The sequence below is a fragment of the Caenorhabditis elegans genome, chromosome III (assembly GCF_000002985.6).
Source record: "Caenorhabditis elegans chromosome III".
Taxonomy (NCBI): Eukaryota; Metazoa; Nematoda; class Chromadorea; order Rhabditida; family Rhabditidae; genus Caenorhabditis; species Caenorhabditis elegans.
Genome location: NC_003281.10, coordinates 2314104 through 2331178, shown reverse-complemented (window position 1 = coordinate 2331178; position 17075 = coordinate 2314104). Strand labels below are relative to the sequence as shown.

The 17075-nt window shown below is 34.1% G+C and overlaps 3 protein-coding genes across 3 annotated transcripts; 2 read left to right on the top strand and 1 right to left on the bottom strand.

The window, feature by feature from the left end:
• Window positions 1–95: 95 nt before the first annotated feature.
• Y54F10BM.13 (Dual specificity protein phosphatase 19) lies at window positions 96–1602 on the top strand. The gene is made up of 6 exons (NM_065137.7): window positions 96–201; window positions 261–393; window positions 443–515; window positions 693–913; window positions 1199–1316; window positions 1366–1602. Exons 1-6 carry the CDS (start codon window positions 143–145, stop codon window positions 1443–1445), a joined length of 684 nt encoding a protein of 227 aa, NP_497538.1. The 5' UTR covers window positions 96–142; the 3' UTR covers window positions 1446–1602.
• Window positions 1500–4294, top strand: Y54F10BM.12 (Insulin/EGF-Receptor L Domain protein). Its single transcript, NM_065136.5, has 7 exons — window positions 1500–1670; window positions 1902–2009; window positions 2064–2246; window positions 2491–2593; window positions 2803–2903; window positions 3049–3131; window positions 4030–4294. The coding sequence occupies exons 1-7, from the start codon at window positions 1539–1541 to the stop codon at window positions 4139–4141; spliced, it is 822 nt and encodes a 273-aa protein (NP_497537.2). The 5' UTR covers window positions 1500–1538; the 3' UTR covers window positions 4142–4294.
• Window positions 4278–16743, bottom strand: iffb-1 (Eukaryotic translation initiation factor 5B). The gene is made up of 10 exons (NM_065135.9): window positions 16661–16743; window positions 16472–16607; window positions 15825–16424; window positions 14113–14841; window positions 11723–12011; window positions 9675–10040; window positions 7436–8051; window positions 5908–6082; window positions 5279–5440; window positions 4278–4776 (listed from the first exon to the last, which is right to left on the bottom strand). Exons 1-10 carry the CDS (start codon window positions 16702–16704, stop codon window positions 4669–4671), a joined length of 3225 nt encoding a protein of 1074 aa, NP_497536.2. The 5' UTR covers window positions 16705–16743; the 3' UTR covers window positions 4278–4668.
• Between the last annotated feature and the right edge of the window lie 332 nt (window positions 16744–17075).

Sequence of the window (17075 nt, the reverse complement as noted above, 5' to 3'; positions counted from 1 at the left end):
TTCTCTGATTTATTCCATCAATTTCACTTCTTATCCGCAACTTTTTAGTTCTGTTTGACAGAATTTATCATTGGAGCGCGCTTGCATATTTCTTGGAGAGCCCGAAAGCTTCAGATCCCGAAAAATCAATAAAATCATCAGAATGCCGAACTTAGATGAGCTGCTAAAAATCAAAAATCGTCTGAAAGCCACTGAAATCACGTAATTTTCATTCATTTTCAATTAAATTTCGAAAAAAATTTTAAAACACAAAATTTCAGAACAACTCTCCCGTCTGGCGAAGTTCGTGTAGAAAAACGAGGCAAAAACGGGGAATATGAAGAGATTCAAGATTCTGGAGAAGATTTAGTTGATAAAACCACGGAAAATATTTCTAACCGCCGGAGAAAAAAGGTTTTATCTCTGAAAAACTCAAAAATATCCGGCAAAAATCAATTTTTAGGTGGAATATTTGCAGCGGAGAGGATTTATTGTCGATTTGGAGCCGGATTTAGTTGTAGGAGAAGCTTTACCAGGTAATTCAGCAATTTTCTAGGGGATTACTGTAAAAAATTGCGCGTAAAGTGTGCTGTATTAAGTACGCAAAAGGCTACAGTAGTAATACATTAAATCTTACGCGCAAAGATTAAAATTCGTACTTTTCACTCGAAAAAAGGGTGAAAAACATTGTAAAAAAATATATTTTCTTTCAGATTTACTATTCGGAAGTCAAGATGTCGCCGCTGACCTTCCAATTCTAGAAAATCGAAAAATCACGCACATTGTGAACGTCGGCACCGGAATTCCGAACCATTTTCCGAAAAAATTCGAATATTTGCAAATCGATATTCTCGATTTGCCGGAAACTCGAATTATCGATTATTTTGAGCGGGTTTTCGAATTTATCGATAAAGTTCGGCAGAATGAGGGAATTGTGGGTTTTAGAAAATCGATAAAATTTTCAAAAAACATTTTTTTTGCGGTGATTGTCCCATTACGATTTGATCTACAAAAAAATGCGAGAATTTTTTTCTAAACAGATGTGACGTCAGCACGCTCTTAATTATGCGAAATGTGTGGCGCAATTCTCGTAGATCAAACCCACATAGGACACTCTGACACCACGTGTTAAAAATCGTATTTTTTTTCCTGAAAAATCGATATTTTTCAAGAGAAATGAATAACTTTTAGAAAAATCGTTAATTTTTCATATTTCCAGGTATTCATCCACTGTAATGCCGGAATATCTCGTTCGGCGACATTTGTAGTGGCGTATTTGATGAAAAATCTGAAAATTTCGTGTCGAGAAGCTATGGACAAGTGCCGGGAGACGAGAAGTACAAATTTTCCCGCGAAATTTGAATTTTTCAAATCAATTTTTTGCAGGTATCCGTCCCAACACTGGTTTCGCTCAACAATTGAAAGAATATGAAGCAATTTTAGTGTCTCTAGGCCTCTCCTCGTGAAAATCCACCAATTTGTTATGAAATTTGACACTTTTAAACATATTTCTTGCCAATTTACCCCATCTCCCTATTTTTTACGATTTTTCTTCAAAAATGCTGAAAAATCTATCGATTTTCTTGTTATTTTCCATGTTTTTAATAAATATTCATTGTTTCGAAGAGTTTTCCGATTTTAATCCATGCAACGTCGACGATTCCACGTGTATGCCATTGGAGGATTTCGATGTGAGTGAGAGGAAGCGCGCCCTGTTGACAATTTGATAAAAAGCTATAAATTTGAATTTTCCGTTGAAAAATCGATTTTTTAATTTTTAATTCATTAAAAATTGAAAATATTCCAAAATTCCCGTGGAATTTTTGTGAAAAATCTATAAATTCGATTTGCACCGAAAAGTTTGAATTTCCACGGAACAGCAACCGCGCCCCATTGAAAAGTAGAAAATATCGATTTTACAGCAAAACTGCACCTGCATTCTTCTATCAGATGACAAATTCTTCAATGTGACCGATGATGTGTACCTCTTCATGACCGGCTACCCGATTCACATGTCCTACATAACGCAAGTGCGCTCTAATGATAAAATGCTTGAAAAATCGATTAAAAAAATCGATTTTCAGACCGAAATCGCGAAGCTTTTCCGCAAAAAGCTGTCGATTCGAATTCCAAAGTTTCAATATTACGATGCATCGGAGCCCGACACAAATTTGTATCAACAAATGAAAATCGAGGAGAAAATGACACTTTTCGTGGTTTCCACGGAGAAAAACACGGAAATTATGAAATATTTAATCTATAATCAGGTTGTTTATTGATTTTTTTTTTGGAAAATGCAAAAAATCGATAGATTTTATTGATTTTTGGGAATTTTTGGAAATTTTTGTGAATTTTTCGAAAAATCGATAAGTCGCGCTCTAATGAGAAAAAGCCAGCGGGAATTTGAATTTTTGGTCTTTTTTGTTGGAAAATCGGTTCAAAAAGAGAAATAATAATCAATTATCGATTTTTCAAAAAAAAAAAATCAATAATTATCAATTTTTCCTTCAGTTTTTGCGCACCGAAGCGATCACAAAATCCGACAATCGTTGGTGTATGGAGGGAGAATGCAATGCTTTTGTCTACGAATCCAGTACAATTAATCGGACAATTGGTAGGTCACCGTGGACAATTGGTGGCCTAGTTTTGGATTTCTAGGCCATAACCGTCAAACTGCACCGAATCTACTCAATATGGGGCTTATTTGAAAGCTCTCAGTGCGGTGAATCCAACAATTTGAAAATCGGAAAATTTTGAAGTAAAAATCCGGAAAAAAAACGAAATTTCTCGGATTTTCATTAAAAAATAATTTTTTTCGTTTAGGAGTCTACTCACACGCGGCTGATCTTCTTCAAATTATCGAATATCGCGGTAGATCGATTTTCGCGGTTTCAAGCGTCTACGGAGAGTTTAGTGTGCCGAAGGTGAGCAAACGCGCCCCACTGAGAATCGGCGCGGGAATTTGAATTTTTCGGTGATATTTTGGTGGAATTCGAGTTTATAATAAATTTCAAAAACAAACTTGGATTTTTCAGATTTTTCTTTTTCGGAAAAAACCTTTTTTTCAAGATTCAACGTCTCCAATGTGAGCACAAGTGCAAGATTTTTTACTGGAACGAGCGGGAAATGTGCAAAAAGCAGTGCAAATTGAGGTTTGGATGAGAACTCATAAAATTCAAAATTATTTTTAAAAAAATTTTAAGAAATTTTTTTTTTCAATCAAATCTTTTCCAATCAATATTTCAACTAATTTTTCGTTTTATGCTCAATTTAAGCGTAAAAGACTCCCAACACGCCCATGTTCCGGCCATTTTGAAAAATTCGGGTCCCACCACGAAAGTAAGAGTTTAAAGGCGCACAGAGTAAAATATAGGGCAAATAGGTCGTGTTGGGGATTGTTTTGAAGTTCCCGATGAGCTGAGTAATAATATACTTTTAAAATTGAAAAAAAGTTGAAATTGAACAAAAATTCGACAAAAAAAAATGAAATTCATCTGAAAATTTTTTAAAAATTTTTTATTTTTTTGCGAAAATTAAAATTTTTTTTTTTTAATTTCCAGTTTTTTTGATGAATAGAGCCGTTAATCTTACTCAGCTCACCGGGAGCTTCAAAATGACCATTTTGAAAAATTCGGGTCCCGCCACGAAAATGGGAGTTTAATGGCGCATAGAGAAAAAATAGTCGTGTGGGGGGTCATTTGGAAGCTCCCGGCGAGCTGAGTAAAATTAACGGCACTATTCATGAAAAAAAAAAACTGAAAAGTGAAAAAAATTTCAATTAAATTTAGAGAAATTTAACTTTTTTCTCAACTTTTTCCTTTCAAATCTGAATTTTTCTCCAATTTTAAATTGTTATTATTGCTCAGCTCACCGAGAGCTTCAAAATGACCCCCAACACGACCTATGTTCTCTATTTTTCACTCTATGCGCCTTTAAAATCCCATTTTCGTGGCGGGACCCCGAAATTTTCAAAATGGCCGGAACCTAGTCATGTTGGGGGTCATTTTGAAGCTCCCGGTGAGCTGAGCCCAAAAATCGTAAAATTTTCAGATTGGAATTCGATTTGGTGTCAATGACGTCAGATTTGAAGCGAAATTTCGATTTTTTCGTGCAATCCTCGGCCATTCAGAATTTTCGAATGAAATATCGCAAATTTTTGTGATTTTTTTGGAATTTTTTTTTGTAAAAAGTCGAAAAAACAGAGGAAAATGTAGATTTTTTTCACTTTTCTGGAAAAATTACGTTTTTTTTCAGTTTTTTCTCAATTTCTGTGCTTTTTTTGCCAATTTTCTCAAATAAAACAAGCATTCATTAACTGGGGAAGCAAAAAGCAGCGGTATCAACTAGTCGATAGCGAAAAGAAGACGATTATATTGTGAAAGGGTAGCGAAAATGGGGCGGGGGGGTGGGGGGAAACCGGAAAAAATCCAATTTTTCCAAAAAATTCGAAAAAAACGAGTTAAATAACAACAAAATTGGGGGAAAACTGGGGAAAAATAGAAAAAAAAGGTGAAATGAACAAGAAAAACCGTAACCAAAAAGAAAATTTTAAAAAAAGTTCATTAGAGCGCGTTTGCACTGGAAAAAATTCAAATTTTCTCAAGCTTTTACCTAATGCAAGCTCGCTCCAAGGACAATAGGGTCAACGACACGGGGGAAATTATAGGAAATCGGCGGGAAAATTGTGATCTACAAAATTTCGAGAAGCTTCTTCAGCTGCACAACGAGCTGCCAATCGGCTTTTGTCAAATCTTCACGGAAATATTTCTTGCAGATATCGATTGATTCACGGGTTACCTGCAAAATCGATAATTCGAGCGAAAAAAAAAAGGAAATTTTCAGCTTTTTTTAGGGTTACTGTACCGGCAAAAGTACGCAAACACCTAATTTTGCCAATTTTCTACCTATTTAGTGGAAAAATTTGATTTTTTGAACAAATTTCAATCTTTTCGCCAAGAAAATCACCATTTTCGAAGTTTTTGTGCGCATTTTTGCGAAAAAAAAAACGTAAAATTCGGTGTTTGCGTACTGTTGACGCTACCGTAACCCGGAGAATGTGAAAAATTCTATATTTTCAAGGTAAATTTGATTAATTCGTCGATTATCCGGTTTCCTTCGTTAGAATATTTAAATTTTGTTTAAAATTCGTAAAATTTCGTGTTTGCGTACTTTTGGCGCTACCGTAACCCATAGAATGTGAAAAATTCGATATTTTCAATGTAATTTCGTCGGATTTCCACAAAAAATCGCGGAAAAATCGAGTTTTTAGTGAAAATTTCCCAAATTTTCAAGTATAAACCCTGGAATAAAGTGGATCCTCGTGTGTGAAATGACGTCCGTAGAGCCGTGGAGCTTCGCCAGTCGTATTTTCAATTTTAATACAAACTTCTTCGCCCTGTTTAGCCGATGGGACTTCTTCATTGTTTCGTTGAACTGATGAGATTGTTCCGAGGAAGATTCCCTGCAAAAAATGGAGAAAATTGGGAATTTTGAGTAGAAAATTAGGAAAAAACTTTGATTTTTTCAGGTTTTCCGGCCAAAAATTGTGGGAAACGTGTTTTGTATCGATTTTTGCACAAATTTTTAGCCAATTTTGCCAAAAAAAAAATCGGCATTTTTATCAAATTTCCGGGTAAAAACTATATTTTTTCCATTTTTTTTGTTTTTTTGAAGCCAATTTTGGCATTTTTATCAAATTTTTAGCTAAAAACCAACTTTTTTTCGATTCTGTGTTTGGTACGGATTTTTTGCAAAATTTTTGAGAAAAAACCTAATTTTTCCCATTTTTTCTGGTGAAAACGCGAAGAAAAACGAATAATTCGGAGTTTTAAAGAAAAACACTGAAAAATGTCGATTATCCGAAAAACCGTAGTTTTTTGGAGTTTATTCGTCAAAAAATTTTTTCACATTTTCCAATCCAAAACGCACTTCCTTGCTGGGTACACAGATCGGTGTGCCCCGTTTCACGATTCCAGCCTCAATGGAGACACCACAAACGATGGGATTACGTGTATTGTAGACGTGATTCGGCAGAACACGAAGTTTGCATGGGAAGATCGCAAGATGCTCATTATCGCGGCGAGCCTTCTCTTTTAGCTCTTCTCTGTAATTTCAAGGATTTTTTCTGCGAAACTATAGGAAATTTGCTTTAAAACGCCAAAAAATAGTCTGAAATTCAAAAAAAAACCGAAAAAAAAATCGCTAAAAAATGAAAAATTCAAGTTTGGGAACTGCGACCAATCAGCTCCGCCCACTTTCAAACCAATCAGCGTCTTCTAACTCCGCTCACTACAGCTGATTGGTTCAAAAGTGGGCGGAGCGAATCGCTGATTGGTCACAGTTCGAATTTCGTCAAACTATGGAAAATTGCGCTTTTTTTAAAAAGATTTTTTCTGTAAAAGTCAATTTTTCGGTTTTTTTCTTTAAATTGTATAGTAAAAATGGTCTAAAATCGCCTATTTTTGATAAAATTCAGATTTGCTCTCAAAAAATCAAAATTTTGAGTTTTGGTCGAAATTTTAAGCAAAAAATGAGCGATTTTCCCTAATTTTCGAGTCAAAAATAAAATCTAAACGAAAATTTCCAAAATCTACCGGATTTTTACCCGAAAATTTCAAAATTTCGAGTGAAATGATTCAGATTTTGCTAAAAAGCCTCAAAAATTCAAAATTGTCAGTTTTGCCAATTTTGGAGCAAAAAATGAGCATTTTCTGATAAAATGCCTAGTTTTTCGCGGATTTTCCGGATTTTCGCGCCAAAATTAAAAATCTACCGAGTTTCCACCCGAAAAATCCAGATTTTCGAGTTAAATGCTTCAAATTTGGCTCGAAAGCCTAAAATTCGAAATTGTCAATTTTTTGCCAATTTTGGAGCAAAAAATGAACATTTTCTGATAAAATGCCTAGTTTTTCGCGGATTTTCCAAAAAATTTTCATCCAAAATTCAAAATCTGCCAGATTTGTACTCGAAAAATCCAAATTTTTGACTTAAACGCTCCAAATTTAGCTCGAAAGCCTCAAAAATTCAAAATTGTCATTTTTTTGCCAATTTCGGAGCAAAAAAAGAGCATTTTCTGATAAAATGCCTAATTTTTCGGGGAAATTTCCCGAATTTTCGAGTCCAAAATGAGATCTAAACAAAAAAATCCGAAATTTGCCGGATTTTTACCGAAAAAATCCAAAAAGTTCCAATTTTGAAAATTTTGGAGCAAAAAATGAGCGTTTTCTGGTAAAATGCATAGCTTTTCGCGGATTTTTTCGCCCACTCCATTTGATTGGTTCAAAAGTGGGCGGAGCGAATCGCTGATTGGCCGCAGTTCGAATTTTCGTCAAACTTTGGAAAATCCATTTTTTCGTGATTTTTTCTTATTTCTTCCGCGATTTTTCTGGATTTTTATCCGTAAAATCCGGATTTTCGAGTTAAATGCTCCAAATTTTGTCCTCAAAGCTCGCCATACCTATACTTGAGGAAAGCATCCTGCAAGTGATAAATAATATCCGCCTGAAAAACCTTGACACCCTCATGATCAGCGAATATTTGTGCCTCTCGTTCAACTTTCACATCGAAAGCGAGCACACACGCGTATTCCGCTTTGTGCTCTTTCATTGCAGAAGCCTTCTGGACATCTTTCTTGTGAACCGGTCCAATATTCACATTTGAATATGGAATATTCTGAGATTTTAGGAATTCTAGAAGAGCTTCAAGTGATCCAAGAGTTGAAGCTTGAACATATACTCCTTCTGGCTTCTTCCGAATTGCATGAAGAGCATTTGCAAGTTGTCGATCAGCTTCATGTCTCAAATAATCCACTTCATCTTCTCGATCAGTTATATAAATCGGTAGTCCTGCCAGCACTTTTTCCAGATTTTTAGCCAAAACTTTGACTCCGCGAGCTCCTTTAACCTCTTTATAATGAATATATTCATTTTTTACTCGCAATTCTTTCAATGGTTTTGGCATTAGAAGCTCTCTAACTTGTGTCGTAATTGCTCCGTCGGAGCCAGTGAGCACGATGACGTCACCGGCTCGCATTGTTCCGTTTACGAGGATTACGTCGATTGTCGTGCCGAGACCTGCAAATTTATAGTTTTTTTTTTTGGAATATAGGCAAAAAAAATCAAAATTTATGAATTTTTCCTGATTCTAAAGTTGAAATTTTTTTTTTTAATGTCGAAAATTGGAAAAAATTTGGTAAAAACTATGCATTTTACCAGAAAATTCTCATTTTTTGCTCCAAAATTTTCAAAATTGGAACTTTTTGGATTTTTTCGGTAAAAATCCGGCAAATTTCAGATTTTTTCGTTTAGATCTCATTTTGGACTCGAAAATTCCGGAAATTTCCCCGAAAAATTAGGCATTTTATCAGAAAATGCTCTTTTTTTGCTCCGAAATTGGCAAAAAAATGACAATTTTGAATTTTTGAGGCTTTCGAGCAAAATTTGGAGCATTTAACTCGAGAATCGGGATTTTTCGCGTAAAAATCCAGTAGATTTTGGATTTTGGCTCGAAAATTAGGAAAATCCGCGAAAAACTTGACATTTTATCAGAAAATGCTCATTTTTTGCTCCCAAATTGTGAAAAACTGAAAAATTTGGTGGATTTCGGAATTTTTCGTTTAGATCTCATTTTTTCTTCTCAAAAATTTGGAAAAATCGCTCATTTTTGTCTGAATTCTCGACAAAACTCAGACAAAAATTTTGAATTTTTGAGAGCAAATCTGAATTTTAACAACAAAAAATTGGCTATTTTAGACCATTTTTTCTATATAATTTTTGAAAAAAAGCGAAAAACTTGGCTTTTTATCAGAAAATCATTTTTTTGCTCCAATATTGACTTTTTCCAGATTTTCAGCTGAAATTCTGTCAATTTTGCTGAATAAATGCGATCGATTTTTAGTAAATTTCAGACCAAATTTAGTTTTTTTTTTTTTTTTTGGCGGTTTTAGTCGAAAATCGTAATTTCTAGTGAAAATTGGGCACTTTTTTCTTCGATTTTAGTGCATTTTTGGGGGTAAAATACGCAAATTTAGGGGGTTTTTCCAATTTTTTGCAATTTTTTCTCCGAAATTCAATTTTTTTTTCTGCTAAATTCAGACTAAATTAGTGATTTTTTGAGCAATTTCCAACGTAAATCTGAGGGTTTTTTTTTTGTTGATTTCTCCACTATTCCAATGAAAAATATGCCATTTTTTCAGTTTTTCAGTGAAATTTCAGACCGAAATTTTAGCTTTTTTTCCATTTTTTCAGTTGAATTCAAAATAAAATAGCGTTTTTGAAAAAAATATCACACTTTTCCGAATTGAGCCATTTTCACTGGAAAAGTGGAGTTGTTTCAGTTTTTTCAGTCAATTTCAGGCAAAAAAAAAATGAAAAAAAAAACAAATTTTAACACACAAAAAAATATAACTAATTTCTAGTGAGAATTGTGGCTTTTTGGATGTTTTTGAACAGAACAATTCAAAATTTTCTTCGTTTTTAGTGCATTTTTAGGGTTTTTTCCAATTTTTTCAATTTTTATCTGAAATTTATTTTTTTTGGTTGAAAATTCAAAAAAAAACGATTCTGGATTTTGGAGAATAAGTTCGAAATTTCAATTTTTTTTTTCTTCATTTTCTCCACTTTTTTAAGTGTAAAATTTCCCATTTTTCCAGTTTTTTTCAGTCAATTTCCGTCGAAAATTGCTCGAAATCGCCGTACCAGGGATGGCTTTAACCTCCATAACAGTCGCATCGAGTTCTTCAGAGAATGCGAGTTTTTGTGCATATTTCGTCTGTGTTTGATTAATAATAAAAGCCATCAAATTTCCAATTCCATCACCAAGGAATGCCGACGTTGGAACCATACACACGTAATCCGAATCTTCTGCATTTTTATGATTCGATAGGGTCACATTGAGCTCTTGCTCGGCGAATTCGACGACAATTTGATTGAAACGCTCTTTGAATTCGGCTTGAACTCGTGGCTTCTGAGATTTGAGCAGTTCGTAGACATCTTTTCGCGGGTTTGATTCATATTCGTAGAGACGATCAATTTTATTTAATGCGATTACGAATGGCGTTTTTCCTGCAAAAAATATTGGGGTTTTTGGAGGGAAAAATCCATGAAAATTGATATTTCTTGCGCCACTTTGTACATTTTTAGAACTTTTTTTAAAAAAATTGCGCAAAAATTTCAAAATTTTCAGAAAATTTTAGTGTTTTTAGGAGAAAATTAATCCATTTTAGAGGTTTTTCAAAGTTTTCTCGATTTTATTCAATGCGATGACGAATGGCGTTTTTCCTGCAAAAAATTGTGGTTTTTAGGTGGAAAATCCATAAAAATTGACTTTTTCGCGGTCAAATTTCAGTAAAAAGTTCAAAAATCTAGCATTTTTCGACTTTTGGAGCAGAAAAAAGGGATTTTCTAGCCAAAATTTTGGTGTTTTTAGGCAAAAATTAATCAATTTTAGAGGTTTTCGGAGATTTTAGTGTAGAAAAATGCCAATTTTCAGACATTTTCGGGTGAAAAATCGATAAAAATCGGGATTTCCAAAAAAAAAAAAAAATTTTTTTTTTCGAAAAATTTAGTTCAAAATTTGCAAAAAACCTGAAAATTGCTCGAATTTGAGCAACAAAAAGAAACTGCCAAAAATCAAATATTTTACGTTTTTCGTATTTTGGAGCCGAAAAAACTTTAAAATCGTAAATTTTCGGGATTTTCAGGTGAAAATTAATCAATTTTAGAGGTTTTTGGAAGTTTTAGTGCAGAAAAATCGCAATTTTCTGTTTTTTAAGGGATTTTTCGATTTTTGAGTTTTTTCAGAGCCAACATTTTTGGAAAATACGTTAAAATTTCCGTTTTTGCATCTAAAAATCTCGAAAGATACACAAAAACAAGGAAAATTACATGTTTTGAGGTCAATTTTTAGGATTTCTTGGCATTTTTGATCGAAAAATTCCGATTTTTCAGCTGAAAAATCGCATTTTCAGCACCTCTAATGAGAAACTTTACCGATTCAATTTTTGCCGCAAAAATATGGAAAATTCCGAATGTTCAGTATTTTTTGCAGGGTTTTAAGTGTAAAATTGGTCAATTTTAAGGGATTTTCCGATTTTTGCGGTAAAGATCTTGGAAAATCCCGATTTTTCCAATTTTTTGCAGAAAAACATGGAAAATCACATTGTTAGGTCAAATTTTAGGGTTTTTTGACAGTCTTGCTCAAAAAATCTCAATTTTTATCTATTTTTGGCTGAAAAATCGTTTTTTTTTCCGCATTTTCTGTCAGTAAATTCAGTTCATTTTTAGTGCACAAAATCCCAATTTTTTCAATTTTTGCACAAAAACATGGAAAATTACATAGATTTCAGGTCAATTTTAAGGGTTTTTTGACATTTTTGCTAAGAAAATCCCGATTTTCATGGATTTTTCGGCTGAAAATTGTCTTTTCGCATTGTTTATCGCAATTTATGCGAATTTCCATTTTTGTCGCAAAAATATGGAAAAATCCGAATTTTCAGCAATTTTCCAGGATTTTAAGTGGAAATTAATCAATTTTAAGGGATTTTTTGATTTTTCACATTTTTCTCAAAACTGTGCTCAAAAATCCCGTTTTCCTCGATTTTTGAGCTTCAATCAGCCAGTCAGTTCATTTTTAGAGCAGAAAATCGCGATTTTTCAATTTTTTGGCACAAATTTTAGGGTTTTTTGGCATTTTTGCTCAAAAAATTCCAATTTTTCAGCCGAAAAATCGCATAATTCAGCAGCACCTTTAATAAGAAGCTTCAACGATTCAATAGTCTGTGGCTCCAATCCATGCATTATATCAACGACAAGAATCGCAAAATCACAGAGAGAAGATCCACGTGTTCGAAGATTCGAGAACGATTCGTGACCGGGTGTATCAATAATTAAGAATCCAGGAATTTTCATTTGATCCTGAAGGAATCCACGAACTTGACGACATCTTTCCTTAATCGCTTCGGCTGGAACTTCGGTTGCTCCGATTTGTTGAGTAATTCCACCGGCTTCACCTTGTTGCACATTTGTTCGCCGGATCTGGAAAAGATTTCAGTGCTATTTATTCTTTTTTTTTTTAAGTTAAAATCTATTGAAATCAAGTTTTTTCTTTGAAAATAAAAGAAAAATCACGGCTTTTTCCTCTAAATTTTGCTCAAAAAATGATGGTTTTCAGTGAAAATTAGGGTTTTTGGTTTTTTTTTTCTTTTTTCTAAAATTGCAATTTTATAGTAAATTTCAGAAGAAAATCCAGATTTTGATTGAAAAATTCAGCTGAAAATAAGGTTTTTTTTTAATTTGAAAAATTGACGAAAATCACGATTTTTGCACGAAAATTTGCTAAAAATCTCATTTTTCATTGAAAAAACTGGGTTCCAGCAAATTTTCAATTTAAAAAACCTAATTTTATGCCATTTTTCAATAAAAATATGCATTTTCATCTGAAATTCACTATAAAATTGCAATTTTCAGCAAAAAATCTTTTTTTTTTAGTGAATTTTTCATTTTTAAAGCTAAAATCAATTTTTTTTTCCTTGAAAATTCGATGAAAAATGGGTTTTTTAAAACGTTTTTTGTTAAATATTTGCTGGAAAATAGCGTTTTCTTTACGAAAATTTGCTAAAAATACGGTTTATCCTATACATTTTGCTCCAAATCGCGGGTTTTAATGAAAATTAGGTGTTTTTTGTGATTTTTTGCTGAAAATTGCAAATTTATAGTGAATTTGGGATGAAAATCCATATTTTTATTGAAAAATCCGCTTTTTGGGTGATATTTCAGACAAAAATTGTGTTTTTAAAAATCACTTTTTTCGTCGAAATATTGTTGCAAATTGCACTTTTCTCGAAAATTTGATTCAATCACGTTTTTTTTTGTTGAATAATTGCTGAAAATAACGTTTTCTCTACGAAAATTTGCTGAAAATTCAATTTTTCCGGAGAATTTGGCGCAAAAAATGATGATTTTCAGTGAAAAATAGGGTTTTTTCGGTGATTTTTTGGTGAAAATTGAAATTTTATAGTAAATTTCAGATGAAAAACCATAAAATCCTTTTTTTTTCTCAGACTTTTGTTCGGCGGATCTGGAAAAGATTTCAGTGGATTTTAGTTTTCCATATCCTTTTTTAAAAATAAAAATCAATTGGAATCAAGCTTTTTCTTGGAAAATAGAAGGGAAATCACGGTTTTTTCCTCTAAATATTGCCGAAAATTGCTTTTTTTATTTTTGATTCTTCGCTGAAAATTGAAATTTTATAGTGAATTTCAAATGAAAATCCATTGAAAAATTGGTAGAAAAATTTTGGTGAAAATCTCGTTTTTCCACTGAAAAATACGTCTGTTGGGTGAAAATTTGACGAACATCACGATTTTTCAAACGAAAATTGGCAAAAGTCTCATTTTTCACTTATAATCCATGAAAAAACCGTGTTTTATCTCGTATTTATCGTAAAAATCACGATTTTTCTACAAAACCTCGGTAAAAATCACGTTTTTTTAAACAAAAAATCGCGATTTTTCGTTGCAAATAAGCTCAAAATCACATTTCTACTTTAAAATTTCTGTGAAAACCACCTTTTCTCTAGTGAAAATTGACAAAAATCTCGTTTTTAATTTGAAAATTACGTTTTTTTGGATAAAAATTTGACGAAAATCACGATTTTTCCCACAAAAGTTTCATGAAATTTGCAAAAAATCACGTTTTTCCCTGGAAAATCCGTGAAAAACTGTTTTTTTTCCGTCAATTCAGTGAATTTCAGACGAAAATCCAGATTTTTCTTTGAAAAAATTGCTGAAAATCACTTTTTTTCAACAAAAATGGACAAAAATCGTGTTTTCTTCACTTAAAAATCCACGAAAACCCCGTTCTTGCTCGTATTTATCATAAAATTCACGTTTTTTGGTCAAAATTTGGCTAAAAATACTTTTTTTTTTTGGGTGAAATTTCCGTTTTAGTGAGTTTTTTCTTGGAAAATAGGCTGAAAATCAAATTTTTCCGCGGAAATTCAGTTGAAAAATACGTTTTTTGGGTGAAAATTCGCCGAAAATCACGATTTTTTAAACAAAAATTCGCTAATTTCCCCGTTTTTCTGTTGAAAATCCATGAAAAAACCGTGTTTTTTCGTCAGAATTTCCACACATACAGTATCCAACATTTTCGTCTTTCCAGTATCAACATGTCCAAGAACACAGATCACCGGAGATCTGAGGTTATCTGTGCTCCGATTCGCTTGAGCCACCTCCTTCCTCTTGGCAATTCGAAGCTTAATCCGTTCCATTCTCTCTTCGACCGTCTCTTTCTGTTGTCCACCACGATCCTCATCATCATCAGAAGAAGATTCTTCAGATTCTTCAGAATCTTCCGATTCTTCATCTGATTCTTCGTCGGAAGACTCTTCGTCGTCATCCTCGTCGGCATCAGAAGCCTTGGTGGCTGGCTTCTTCGGCTTCTCCTTCTGAGCTGAAGCTTCATCCTCACTGTGCGCCATCTCCCAATCGTCAACGGGCTCCGGGGTCTTCTCCTGCTCTGGAGTAGTTGATGGAGTTTCAGCAGAAGCTTCAGCAGAAGCAGAAGCAGAAGCATCAGCTGAAGCTTCAGCAGCTACCGGAAGCTGTCCGAGCTTCTCCAACCGCCTACGCTTCTTCTCTTCCTGCTTGGCTTTCGTCTTCTCATCAACATAGACAAATGATTTCTTAACTCCAGCAGCTTCATCTTCCGTAGAATCACGTGGAGCTGGAACAGAGTGTCCGGCGGCTCGAAGCTTCTCCAGAGCCAGAGCTTGTTGGCGTTTTTGAGCAGCTGTCTGGTAGGTTCCGGCGGCTTTTTGGCGTTCGACTTCAAGGCGTTTTGCTTCTTTTGCCGCTTCTTTTCGCTGGAAAAGTAGAGTTTTAATTGATAAAATAGGGAAACTTTGACGAAAAATCGAATTTTTTTGCGAAAATGCTCGAAATTTGGTTTTTTATTCATTTAAAATGCTAAAATGCCTTTAAAAAATCTCTTTTTGGATTAAAAATAGAATTTTTATGCATGAAATAGGGGAATTTTTGACGGAAAATCGGATTTTAATCCCAAAATTTTAATTTTTTTTGCGAAAATGTTCGAAAAATGGAATTTTTAGAGGATTTCGCTGGAAAACTTGGGGTTTTTCTAGTTTTAATATGCTAAAATGGCTTTAGAAAAGCAATTTTTGAATAAAATTGGGGAATTTTTGACGGAAAATCGGATTTTTAATCCCAAGATTTCATTTTTTTGCGAAAAAGGTGAAAAATTGGAATTTTTAAAGGAATTTCATAATTTTGAGTGAAATTTTCGCAATTTTTAGTTTTATTTAATTGAAATTTTCAACATTTTAATTGTAAAAATTAAATTTTATTTCGATTTTTATTAAATTTTAGAGCAAGAAAACTCGGTTTTTTTCCCAAAAAAATTGTAAAATTTCGCTTAAAATGGCAAAATCCTCCAAAAAATCAATTTTATTTCTGAATTTTAGGCATTTCTGCACCAATTTCAGCGAAAGTTGTCATTTTTTGTGACTTTTCGCACAAAATAAATATATTCCCATATTTTCAGGTTAAATTCCATGAAAAATCGGGGTTTTTCAAGGAGAAAAAGTCAAAAAAAATTTCACGGAAACCCAATTTTACAAAGACTGAGCCAAAAATTCCAATTTCAGGTTTTTTGTGCCAAAAAGGTTAATTTTTCGGGTTTTTCGGCTGAAATTCCACGAATATTTCGATTTTTCGGCGGAAAAGCCAGTTTTTGAAGCAATTTTCTGTTTCAGAGCGAAAAAATGCGAATTTTCATGATTTTCAGCTGAAATTCCACCGATTTTTTGATTTTTTCTTCATAGAGCACCTCCTTCTCAGCGTGCTCTCTCTCCAGACGCTCCTTCTCCTCCTGAGCATCACGCTCTTGTTGCTCTTTCTGTAGTCGTTCCTGCTCTTCACGTTCTTCTTGCTGCTTTTTGAGCATTTCCTTAATCAACGATAGATTTCCTTTCTTTGCTCCAGCTCCACCCTTCTTATCTTCCTTCTCTTTCTTCTCTTTTTCCTTCTTTTTATCCTTCTTTTTCTGCTTTTTCTTGTCTTTTTTATCCTGATCCTTCTCGTCTCCTTCACCATCCGAATCCTCTTCGACTGCGGGCTCTTCAGGCTTCTCCACAGGCTTTTCCTTCTTCTTCTTGCTCTTTTTGTCGTCTACCGGAGCAGCTTCTGGAGCTGCCACGGCTTCTGGAGCCACTTCCGCCACCTTCGGGCCATCCTTTTCCTGGAATGAAGCTAGAAGAGCATCTAAATCCTCTTCCTCGTCGGCTTCTCCCTTTTTACCCTTCTTTCCGGCCTTTTTCTTCTCTTTTTTCTCTTTCTCCGGCTTCTCCGGCACCTTGGCGGCCTTTTTCACCTCAGGCTCGGGCTCCGGCGGCTCAGAATAGTTTTCCTCGGGCTCTGACTCATCTAGCTGGAAAAATAATGACTTTATAGGTAATTTCTGCAAAAAATAATCACCAGAGCGGCGAATCCCTTCTTAGCCGGCGCTTTTGCCTTGGTTTTCGCCTTCTTCGGCTCTTCGTCGTCCCATTGAGCGTCGGCGTTGCTCGCCACACTCAAAGCTGCGAGCTTCTTCTCGGCGGCATCGTCATCCCTGAAAAAATCAATCAAATATTGAAAATTCATCGAAAAACCGGGCCGAATTACCAATCATCGTCCTTATTCTTCTTTCCTCCCTTCTTCGGCGGCATTTTCGGCGGCTTTTTTGCGCGTAATTGTGCGAGTTTTGTCTGAAATTTGAGTTTTTCGTGATTTTACACAAAAATTTTCAAGAAAATAGCGAAAAAACGAGGAAAATCGAAGAAAATCGGCTCAAAATTAGGCTAAAAATTGGAAGTCCGCAAACACCGAAGCTTACGCAAAATTGCGGAATTAAAGTTTTTTTTGCAGATTTTTTTGTGAAAAAATCGAAAAATTCGAAATTAGCGTTATTTCTAGCGGAAATTAACGAGAAAAATGATAGAATACACGAAAAGATATGACTATCTAGAACTCGAAGGACCTGGTCGAATGGATAATTTTGCACGGATTACACAATTAGAGCAATGGAAGCATCTGGAAA